Consider the following 12,139-nt stretch of genomic DNA (forward strand, 5'->3'; position numbering starts at 1 on the left):
CTGTCACATGCCCCTTGCCATCTGACCCTGCTGTGGGAAAAGGTCAAGTGTGTCTCACTCTGCGAAGCCAATGGACTGCAGATCCCTGAGAACTGAAGGCCACTCTTGTCGGTCATCGCTCCTGTTCGGCCTCTCAGCTCTGAGGGTTCTCATGCTTGGTCTGTGCCTCCCTCTTTCTCCCCAAACCTGCCTGGACACATAGATCATCTTCTCATTTATTTTCACTAGGACCTCCAGGCCAAGGTAACTGTACTGTTTGGGATCACACAATGTGTTCTGCTGTGATGCTGAGGCATGGGTCAATCCCCTCCCCACCCTGGACAGCATCACTTCTATTTTCAGATCCCTAATGTACTCTCAGGCTGGAAGCTTCCATATCTGCTATCATCTTCACACTTTCCAGGGATATAACCAAAGCAAGTTCTAGAATCAACTGAGAGTTTACTATGAACCAGGCTCTGTGCCAAAGACACTATAATATGATTTTGCTTAATCCTCATAGCAACTCAGAAAAGCATACATTGCTGTAGGATTATGAGGATGAAATGACAGGATGTAGGAAAGTTAAGAAATTAGATCAAGGTCATAGAAAAGGGAAGAGACAGAGTCAAGATTCATGTGCTTATCTCTAAAATGCTCTTCTTCCAATCACTGTCTGTAATTGATTATCTAAGCTTTTCGCAGGGCCCTCTCCACATCAGGGCAATTTTGGAAGCCAAGGTATCCCCGGATATCAGGGCCTCTTGGCAGTGCCTGAGGGAGGCAGCAGGAGCGCACTGCGGTGTTGTGATATATGGAGTGGTACTTTGGTTCAGGAACACTTTTGTTTGTGAATAATTTGGATCACAAACAGAAGTGTTTAGCAAATTTTTGTTTGTTTGCAAGCTCTGCATCTGGTGATAGTCACAACCATGGCCATCTTTCCCACACAAACACAAATGTGGCCATCTTTTTCCAGAATTGTGGAACAAATTGAATTCATGAACCAAGACACCACTGTATATTCATGTATATTCCTGTACATCATATCCTGGCATACAACTTCTAAAATCTTTGGGATCCTCAAAGTGATATCTTTTGAAATGCTTATAGCTGGCAATCCCATAGGTAGTTTTAGGTAGGTGGGTGGTCACCAGGGTGGCCACCAATGTATGATCAGGACAGTTGGGACTTTGAGTCTTACCCCCAAACTCCAGGGATGACAGAGGAACTCAAGACTGAGTTGAGCATCAATGGTTAAAGATGCCAACAATCACACATATATACTCAAGTCTCCATAAAAACCCACAAGCACAGGGTTCAGAGACCATTGGGTAGGTGAACCCACAGGGGTTCCCACTGGTGAGTGCCTGAGAGAGGATGGAACCTCTGAGACTTTCCCCTACCCGCCCTATGCATCATTTCTTCTGTATACTCTGTACTGTCCTTTAGAAGAAACTGATAGTATTTCCCTGAGTTCATGAGCCATGCAAACACATGAGGTAAATGTAAGGAGAGGATGGTGAGATCTTGATTTATAGCCAGTTGGTCAGAAGCACGGATCCAGAACACTGTAGACATTTTCTGTCCTGTACATTAGGAAGAGTGAGCTGTCCTTCATCTTGGAATTCCCAGTGCCCAGCCAGGCTATAGCTATTTCACAATGGGGCAGACAGAAGATTTGATTTGCAAAGTAAGGGAGCTCTACCAGCCCCAGGCCCCAAGCAGCCTCTCTCAGGCTGAGCTGGGCCCCTGCACAGCTGCGCTGCCCAACTCACTGGGCCAGCTGGGAGCCCCAAGGCCACAGTGCAAGCCTATCTGTGCCTCAACAACCCCAGAGATGCTCCTTGTATCTGAAAAATTATTTACTGTGGTGATGTGTGATGCCTTTTTAAGAGAACAGATGGTACCTCCAATTAGAATGCTTTAAAAGGAAGCCCTAATGAGAATATAAAAGCCAACAAATTGACTTTTTCATACAGTACTTCCCTTGCACACAATAAATCAAATATATAATGAGGCTCAATAAAATAATAGCTTTACTTACACTTATTTTGTCTAGCATTGTGTTGCAGCCCAGCCCTGCCGTTTGGGTCCCCTCACCGAACACTTGCTTTTGTACATCGAGGTGGGAAGCTGGACAATGCATTCAATTACTGCTGTCAGGTTTGGCCACCATAGCCACGTGTGGCTTTGATTTAGTGATGTCTAGCGAGAACCTAGTGTTGTATGTCTGGAAATATAAGGCACAGGGCCGTGTGATGGTGTGGGAGCTCGGGTGACACACACAGAAAGGCAGCTCCACCCCACTCTGGGCAAAGTGGGGAGGATATGAGAGAATCAAATAGGACATGGGATCTGTACCTAACCCCAGAGCTGGCCGAAGCAGAGACAGGAAAGGAAAGCCTGTGAAGTACAATTCAAAGAAGGTGCACTTGGGCTATATAGGCAGGTAGTGGAGTGAGGGTCCCTGGGATGTTATTTTTTGCAGGAACTAGTCCTCCAAATATTCGGAGTATTTGGTCATGAGCATGCCTTCCTTCTGGGGCCTCATCCTAACTGAGTCTCCAGGGCACGGCTGCTGAAGTTGGGAGAACCTCAGCTTCTGTTTGCATGAGTCAAACTGGAGAGGGAAACAGACTAGAGAAAGGTTCATGTGTAGTGATGGAAGGGAATGTTCTGGTGAGGGAGGCTCTGAGACCCTGGGCATGTGTGTTGGCCTTCAAAGAGACTGGTCCTTGATCTCAACACCCAGGCAGCATTGATTTAGCGTCCTTAAGTGGCTTCTAAATCAGTATATTAAGCAACACTTCTCAGGCTCACGGAAGTGTCCCTCATGGGAAGGGTCAACTAGAAAACAGTGGAGAAGACACCACCAAAGAAAGACAGAGACTTTGTTCAGCAGAAATGAAATCATTTCTGTAAGTCTCCCTCTACCTGAGGAGGTCTAGGGAAAATCAGTTTACAAGAGGATGAGCTTTTCCTCAGTTCAAATCTATAAGCATTGATCGAGCTCAGGGCCTTGATCTAGGAGGTACTTTCATTCCTCCCCTGTACTCAGGAAAGGTTACATATGCTACAAGGCCAGAATTAAGAAATTCTCCCACTCAGAGTCAAATTATCTCTTCTGTCCATCAAACTGCAAGTGCAGATGAAATGTCTCCCTGTGGCTTCAGCACTGGGGGTGGGAAGGAGCAATTCGGTCCAAACTGATGTAAGGAAAGATTTCAGCTCCGAGGGAGCCAGGCTGGAGTATCCAATGCAAAGAAAATTCCAGCATAATTAGAGACTAACCTGGAGCATTGATCCTAGAACACAATGGGAATACTGAAAAGAGAGACCAGCCCTTCTTCAGGCTAAAACCCTTAGTGAGGGAAGAAAAAGTTCTCTCCCCAACTCCTACCCAGAGAGTAGAACTGCCCCCTACTTTTGACATGATGACAGTCCTTCTGTCTGCAGCAAATAATGGAAGAATGGATGCAGCTAATGCAGAACCACTAGAATTCATGCCTCAGAGATGCTCTCTGTAGTCAGGCTCAACTGCACCATGGGGAGCACTGGAAGAGACACGGGCGGTTGAATATCCTGGCACATGGGACATTCATTTGGTAGCTCAGATAATTACAAAATAACTAGCCAATTAATAAAGTATGAAAAGTCCAAGGGAAACTATCATGGTTTGTTTCTAGATGCCCCCCAAAACCTCACACACTCTTGAAGTGCAGGCGTCTAGAGTTTGTGATTGACTCACGGTCCAGTGCTGGGATTATGGGTGTGAATGCTACACCCGCCCTGGGACAGGTAGCTTGTATACAGTATAAGGGAGGGAAAGAAGCTTGCTTCCTCCCCGCCCCCTTGTGCTCTTGCTGCTTTTGCTGTCTTGTGCCTCCTTGAATTGTTGCCCCTGTGCCCTACCATCCTGCCTTGGAGCCAGCTGATTATAGACTGAAACCTCCACAAACTGTAAGCTAAATAAAATTTTCCTCCCTTAATTTGGGGTGTTGGTTATTTTGTCTCAGCAGTGACAGAAAAGTAACCAAGGCAGAAACCACGTGTCTGACATATAGGAAGCCCAGTGAAGAGAGATATTTTCAGCTATATGGACCAGGAGAGGCCTTTAAAAGGAGATGACAGGGAGAGTTACTAAGAGTTGTTCTAATATTATAGTGGATCTTCACTTTGCACTGAAAGAACTTCCCAGGTTGGCATTTTACTGTATGATGGATAGAAATTGTCCTGCTGAGGTGAAAAAAAAACTTCTTTCATTGGAAAGGGAGAAGGGGAGAAGGTAATCTTGACTTTGCGCTACTGAGCAGAGAGAGGAGCTCCATATCCTGCTGCACAGGAGCTGTCCATTTCAGAACCACGATCAGCTTTTCTGCTTTGCCTTGCAATAGAAGGATGGTGTCTTTCCCACTCCGCGCCAGGATCAAAACTTGCACTGTCATGGAACCAACACCCCGCCCCATTCCAGAGCCTTAACTAGACACTTACTAGTGCATGCCACTTCTGGGGGATCAAAATCCGCTCGGTAATAGCCAGTCCGGCAGGTGCAGATGGGAGACGCCTCTGAAGGAGAGCGGCTGTTGGAGGGGCAGTGGGAGCAGCCCTCAGCTTCCTGGCTGGCCTTGAATGTCCCTGCAGGGCAAGCTGCAACATAAAGAGATTATGTGAGAATTAATGGAAGGGTGACAGCCAGAGGTCCGTCCCCAGAACTGGAAAATGAAAGACCGTCCTCTTAAAACAGACACTGAGATGCTCCCTTGTACAAACGCACCAAGTGAGCATCTCAGACTGAAAACCTCTATTTAATACTTCCAATTCCTCAACTTCTTTGGTGAAATAGACCTCCTTGGTAATAATGGCCTTCTCATTTGAACAATACGAAAAATGATTCTTCCCTCTCAAGTGTGTCAAAAAACTTGAGAAAATGAATTTAATACATAGCTCAGGGTCTCAGATAAAAATAACTCTATAAATGGTTGTTGCCCCACCTTCGTGTCTGATTAACAGCCAGGTCCTGACCCCAGCCACTCCCTGAATGAATCTAGTCTGATAGCCTCAGCTGGAAAGGGTCCCGGTTGACAATGGACCAGACCCATGGTTCCTGAATGCTGCGGTGCAACACACACAAGAGCTACTGAGAGATACGTTAACAAGCACTTGCTATGAATGATGGCAAAAGACTGGAATTCATGAGTGATGCTTTAAAAAGAAATTAAGGTGATTTCAAGGTTAGTGCCTTTAGAACATCATTCTTCCTTAATTGCATTTTGATGTGCATTCAGGAGTAGAGCAAAAAAAAAAAAACGGCTTTGCAGGCAGTGCACTAGGGAATGTGTCACACACTTGCTGTCTTCTGTCATGTACATGGTTTTGGGGAAGGTGGGGAATGCATAGTGTGGCTCAGTGTCATTGGAGGAGCTTTCACACATGGAACCCCTCTCCTTGATTTGTTGTGGAATCAGTCTATAAAGAGTCACACTATGCCATATTTGCCTCCAGATTGTCCTCCAGGCTTTAAGCATTCCCCTCCACAAACACCCTCAAGTCCAGACATCTGGTCTCCTGCCTGTCATGCCCTCAGAAGGGTGATCCTGCCTGCCCTACTTCCCTAGAGTTCCTCCTCACCATCTCAATCCCTCACTCTTCTTGTCCCCGTGAGATCTGCTCTGGTTCATCCACCTTTGAGAAGGAATAAAACTTACTGCCTGGACAACTTGTTTGGTACTCCTGCCCTCCTCACTAATTTGTTCAGTAAATATTTACTGTGTTCATACTGAGAACCAGACCCAAGGGACACAGCCTGCCTTCAAGGAGCTCTTGATCCAGGGTAGCCATCTTGTTATAGTGCAATGTGATAGCTACCTTCATAGAAATATCACTATAATAGCTTCTACTGGCACAGCTTCTCTTTCCAAATATATTGTTCCCTCCTGGAAAGTGTAGCGTGTTCTTTGGTAATAGCAGTAGCCACCATCTGCTAACTTGCTTCATTAAATGCTTTACATGCATTACTCTATGGGGTGACTATTATTATCTCCATTTGCTCATGAGGAAATTGGGACACTGAGAGGTTAAAAAGTTACCCAGGATCACACAGTGGGAGGAATGATACTGATGATATGCAGATAAGCTATTGGAAAAGCATCCACCAGTTTTCTGCCAAGAAGGAAGAACAGCTTCCTATGCGAGAAAAGTTTTCTCATTCCACTGCTCACTTAAAGTGAGGAAGTGAATTCATTTACTCTGGATTTGCACTATTTTATGAATGGAAGGCAACCTCAGTGAAAGGGAATGTTCTAGAATAGCATAACCCACTTGTTTTCCATGGAACACAAGTTCTTTGAGACCTCAACACCTATCACCTACAAAAGAATTCTGTGCTAAAATATTTTGAAAATCTGGACATGAAAGTTATTTCCATTATTTTTATTTGGGAATTCCTTGGTGTTCCAAAAAGGGGTCCTGGAATATTAGATTTACCACAGAGAAGCCCTAATTTAAAGAGCATCTTCTGGGGCTCACGTTGCATGGAAGACACTGGAGTAAATTTTGTTTCCCTTGAGAAGTAACAATTTCTGTTGTAACTCATGTAAAGATAAACCACTGGATGACCCATCTAAGAAAATTCAAAAGAAAGTTCTACATGGAAAAAAATGATCTGGAATATCTACTAAAGAATTAATAAATAAAAGTACTAAATTGGGAAGCACTGAATGACATACACAAAGTGTCCTACAATTTGATTTACTAACCCATAGCTCCATGCCCACTTAGCAGTTTCTCCCTCTATCTTCTGCCTGTTTTCCTTTTTGCCATCCAGAACTCATTCTCATCTCCTGTACAAGTACATGACATCATTAGCACCCAGTGTTCCCAGAGCTGCTAGATTCCGGGGTAGAGGACAGAGAGGAACTGGGCCTGTGCTGTCTAGACACAGCAGGGAGAGGAGACGTGACAACTACTCATGAATTCCTATTTGGTCTCTGCCACACTATAATTTTCTTAATGTATCAGATCAAGAACAAAGTGTTTTCACGTTCTTTCCAACACTTAAAAGCCTCCTCACTTTACATTTAATAAGTTAACAGCATAAATGATCACCCTGATATCCACAAGTGGCAGAAAGATTTGGAAAGTGGTTTCCTGAGATTTCTATGGAGAAAAGAAGCTCTGAATTCTGAGGATGCACAGCTCTGAATTCCTGTGAGAAGAGGAGGGCGGGCCTTCAGGAAGAAATGCTGAGAGAGAGGTAGGGGAGAGATCATAGAAGGGAGTCTCAGTCCAACCTCCTCTGAGAAAGAAGCACTGGGCAGTAGCAGTCACATGGTGTTGGGCTGACCTCCTGGCTCTGTCATTCTTACTTAGGGTGAACATTATGGAATTCCTCAGAGCCTCAGTTCGATTGCCTGTAAAAAGATCTATACTTCTCAAAACTCCTGCAAGTCATTAGAGTTAAATAAACTCAGGTATGAAACATAGCTGGCATTAATGGGTGCCATATAATCTCTCTCCAACCCAATCTACCCACTCCCTTTTGGAAATCAAGCTTTTTGTGCAGAATTGTAGAAGTCAGGGTCAGAATATAAGCTTAGAGTCCCAAAGTGGGCAAATAAATCCTAGAACCAAATGGAAAAATATGTTTCTGCAGATTATTTCTGTTTGGATAATGGGTGAATCATTATATGTATAAAATGTATTTTACCTACAGTTGCAAAATGAACGAGTCTCCTTAATGTTCAGATTTCACACGCTAATCTCTTAATAATAAAATCTGTATCTAGACATTTCCTAATTTATAAGCAGTCTTCCTAAAGTCACTTTAGACTAACTTCTAATCACACTTATGCTATGTTTCCTCACAGAATTCATTCCTTAAATGACATTTAAAATGGCAGGCTATCCCACTAAGCCTTTTAACTCATTTTGTATCAAATGCCATAATCCGGGGACTGACATCTGTTGAAGGACTATGGTTTCCAAAAATAACAATCAAATATTGTGATTGCCTAACCATTCTCAGCCTTTCAAGCCATCATAGTATTTTGCTTTAATATTTCAAAGCTCAGGGGATACCTTTCTCTTGATACAGAATTATGGTGGTCATTATTACTAAAGCTTTGAGCTCCTGTTCAACAGATGGGTAATGAAGATCTATCAAAAACAGGCACCATGCTAGAGGACTGGAGCGAGGTGCAGATGGGGTAGGGGGCTTTAAGGAGTCTCCCTGGTGGAGAAGGCAGACAAAATGCTGCACCTGATTCTGCCTGACCTGTGCCATTCTGTGTGTGCCCAGGGAACCACCCAGCCAGGATATACATCATTTGGAGGTCCATCCTTCTACAATGAGTGTCATAAGAAACATCTTTTGGTGACTGGGAGGTGAGATTCAGAAGGAAAGGGAAAGACAAAGCAAGAAAGAGAGAGATGGAAGAACTGGAGAAATAAGAAGGAAAATTAGATCAGAAAGAGCCCAGCCTGGGGCTTCACCAGGCTGTTTCATTGCTACTCCAAGAGATAGGTGAGAGGAGAAGAGTCATATGCACCTTGCTATATATTCAGGAGAGGCCTTTGCAATAGGACTTGACATGGTGTAGTCCTCAATTTCTTTATTTCCTTTGCTTCATTGTAAGTGGTCGTAGTTTAGACAGAAGACCTAGGCTAAGCATACAGAGCCGATGCTCCTGGGTGACACACCCTTACGCCTCCTTCTTGGCTCCCAACTTCAGCAGAGGAAAGAGACCAGATCTGAGTACCCCACCACTAAGCATGAATGTGTTTTCCATCTGCCATGCAAAACACACATTTTCTCTCCCTTCTAGCAACAAGAGACTGGTACATATCACCTCTAGCTGGTATCCAGAAGGTCACCTTGAAACGCCCACCCAACTTCTCAGGGCCTCAGAGATGTAACAAATTACCTGCTTACAATGCTCTTGAGAACTCGCCTCCCCTCCTGTCCCTGCATGAAGACTTCCAATGACACTGAATCCATCATCTCCAGTACTATTACTTTATAAAGAAACAGATTAAGTGTCTCATAAACAGTGCAGTGATTGAGATAATGGAAAGCGCCTCTCGTCCCCATCTGCAGCATCAGGTTATGAAGCATTTCCAAGCAGCCAGGAAGAGGAAATTAATAGAAGCAAGAGGGAATAACCACTTTTATGCAATTTCCTCAGGAGATAGTGGACCATCTAATCTTTATTGGAGCCCTTTAACCTGTCACTCAGCACTCACCAGAGCCTCTTTAGCTCCCACAATTTTTCTTGGTATCAAAGGAAGATAAGACGAGAACCTCAAAACATTATTTTATAATTTTTGAAGATGGAGGGTGCACATTGCTTCCTCCCTTCCTCTCTCAGTGGAGGCCTCCACAAACATTTTTATGCAGCAGAAATGTGGGAGAGCTTAACTATTCCCGGTGCATGGTCCAGGGGGTCACAGCTTCTCCGCAGGAAGAAAATCTCTCCTTGCATTTTAAATGTGATTCTTCCCTCCACCGTTGCCTTTTGTCCTTGCTCTTTCTTTTTAATAATCTGATTATTTCTCCTGATCTAATTTTTTTCCCCAAATGAGTTTGCAAAGGTTCATGCCAATGAATATTCATTCCCTGCTTAAGAGTCGGGCGTTTTTGCTCAAGGCAGGTGCATCTGGGCAGCTGGCTCAGGTCTGCCTGCCTCAGGGGGTGACAGTGAAGGGGCAAGACAGACACTTCTGCACAGGGGGAGAGAGGTCCACAGTCTGGAGCTTACTGTTGCTCGAACGTCCCCTTCACCTCCACACCCTGTGCCCACACCTTAAGAGAGGTAGAAAAGCCTCTCTCAGCAGCTGCTAAGAATTGCAGAATAGGCAGGATAGGGGAGGGGCAAGAAATTCCTGCAGGCCATGCTCACAACTGTACACAGCTCCTCCCTTAGGGCCTGTGACCCTCACTGTTCCTGGTATTTAGGCCTGGTATTTAGAGTCACTCCTGTGGCCAAATGTCTTCACTGCCTTCTCACTCCTGGTAGCTAACACCATAGAATCCTGACTTTGAAACTTCAGGCAAGAGGCTCCTGAGTGGGAGGTAGTACTGAGGTCTCTGTGATGGGATTCACCTACCTACTTTCAAAAGTACTCCTTGCTTTTCCCAGAATTGGTCTTCCTCAATAACACCAGGACGTCCCACTGGGACCTGAGGTCATGTGGGAGCTCCCAATTCCCCTTCTAGTCACGGTGCTGTGGAGAAAACTGATACCAGAGAAGTAGTCCCAGGCATCCATTCATCCGTCTAACACCATGCCACTTTGAAAGCTCTCGAGGGCAGACACATGGTCTTGTCATTTTTACTTTCCTTTGCCTAGAGCTTAGCACAAGCCTTACGCTTAGATCTACACATTCTGTGGAAGAGTGAGCAGAATATTCACTGAAGACCTGCTGTGGGAAGACCCAAAAATAAAAGCTGTGATAATAAAAATAACAAAACACATATGATCTTGATATAGAGAATGTGAGATGATAGACACTCTGGTGTAAGTGTGGATTCTTGCAAATTTAGGAGGCTTAGTAGATGATAGGTATTAAGAACTTCAGAATGTGCAGAGCTTCGAATCAACAGTTCTTTCTGCTTCTAAAGACTTATTCTAAAGAGAAAGCAAGTAGATGTGCAAAAAGGTTTTTGTGCATGGAGGGGCATCCCAGTGATATTTACGGTAGAGAAAGAAGGAAGAAAGGAGCTAAGAAGTGTAATATACGGTGTTGACTAAACAAATTATGGAACATGCATGAACAGAATACAGCACGGCCACTGAAATTATGTCTTGGATATTTTAAAAATGGATTCTTAAACTATATTGAAAGAATGAATGTCATTATATATACACAAACTATACTCACTGAAAAGAAAAAGGGATTGGTGGCATTACTGATGATTGTTACTTTTTTAGTACTTTCCCAGTGTTCTGTATCATATATATATGACTTCAGCATTCAAGGAAAACAGTCATTCACTACCTTTCCAAATTTGGAGAGGACACAGAAGTGCAGATGGCATAAACGGCAGGTGTGATCCCAAGGAGCAGAGCTGGGCAGAGGGAACTGCTGTACTGTTCACTCGTAAAAGTTCTGCAGAAGAGGTTCTACCATGTGCCAGAGACCTTCAGAAGGGAAAAGGGACGGGAGCCTCAGAGGCCGCCCAGAGGACTTGGTGCCTGCATAGCCCTTAGCCGATGAGTAAAAGCTGATCCCACAGTGGCTAGGTGAAGCAACTGTGCACCAACACTCAGAGCGGTCAGGACCCCAGCGTGTCTGGGAACCACTGAGTAGTTAAGAGATTGGCAGAACTACAGATCATTATGGGTCCTGCAGTGGGAGGGAGGCTGGAGCACTTTTATTTCTACATCCAACTGGGCATGTGAAGCCAAACGGATCTCTAGTTCTCGTCTGCCTGGGCCTAGCGCCAGCTGTAATGGCCTATGAAGTTGGGACACTTAGCTGTGTCATACACTTGTATCACTCATGGTGACACTTGCTGAAATTGATGAATACTGCAGTCATCGTGACACAGACAAGACTGTAACTCACAGTGCCATCATGCTGTTTGGACAGAAGCAGCAGCAGCAAGCCTAGAATGAATCGGCATGGCAGTGCTGCAGAGGTGCAGTCAGGATGGTGAGCTTAGTCTGGATAGAGCAGGGAGATCACAGGTTAGAACTCAAGGAAGCAGGCAGAAGAGCGGTATCTCAAGGGAAAGGGGCAAGGACTGAGGCCCTCATCACCAGTGGCACTTGTCCCCAGAGAGGAGACACACACATCAGAGTAGCCAGGTGGTGAAGGGGGCTGGACTCGGCATCAAAGACACTCGGAAATGAGTCCATACCTGGATCCCACAGTCCTGGCCCAAGGACATCATTTGGGTAGCCATAAAACAAACCCAAGTATTTTTTTGGTGGTTCAGGCCAGCGGTTCTCAAACTGTGTTCTTCAGACCAGTAGTGCTATGGACTGAATGTTTGTGTCCCCCTAAAATTGTACATTGGCATTTAGAGGAGGCCTCTGGGGGAGAATTAGATCATGAGGGTGATGCTCTCATAAACGGGATTAGAGCTCTTGCAAGAAGAGCTGGGAGACAGCTCATTTTCTCTCCACTCTGTCAGAGAAGGTAGCCATACAAACCA

At 44.8% G+C, this 12,139-nt stretch overlaps 1 protein-coding gene across 1 annotated transcript in view; it reads right to left on the bottom strand.

Annotated features, from left to right (window-relative positions):
* Positions 1-12,139, bottom strand: part of Ephb1 (EPH receptor B1) — a 397,616-nt gene that overhangs the window by 129,864 nt on the left and 255,613 nt on the right. The window contains exon 4 of the mRNA XM_005406784.2: positions 4,474-4,629. Within this exon, the coding sequence (XP_005406841.1) occupies positions 4,474-4,629 (156 nt within the window). The remainder of the gene's footprint in view (positions 1-4,473; positions 4,630-12,139) is intronic.

Source organism: Chinchilla lanigera, unplaced genomic scaffold (genome assembly GCF_000276665.1).
Source record: "Chinchilla lanigera isolate Chin_1 unplaced genomic scaffold, ChiLan1.0 scaffold00100, whole genome shotgun sequence".
Classification (NCBI taxonomy): domain Eukaryota; kingdom Metazoa; phylum Chordata; class Mammalia; order Rodentia; family Chinchillidae; genus Chinchilla; species Chinchilla lanigera.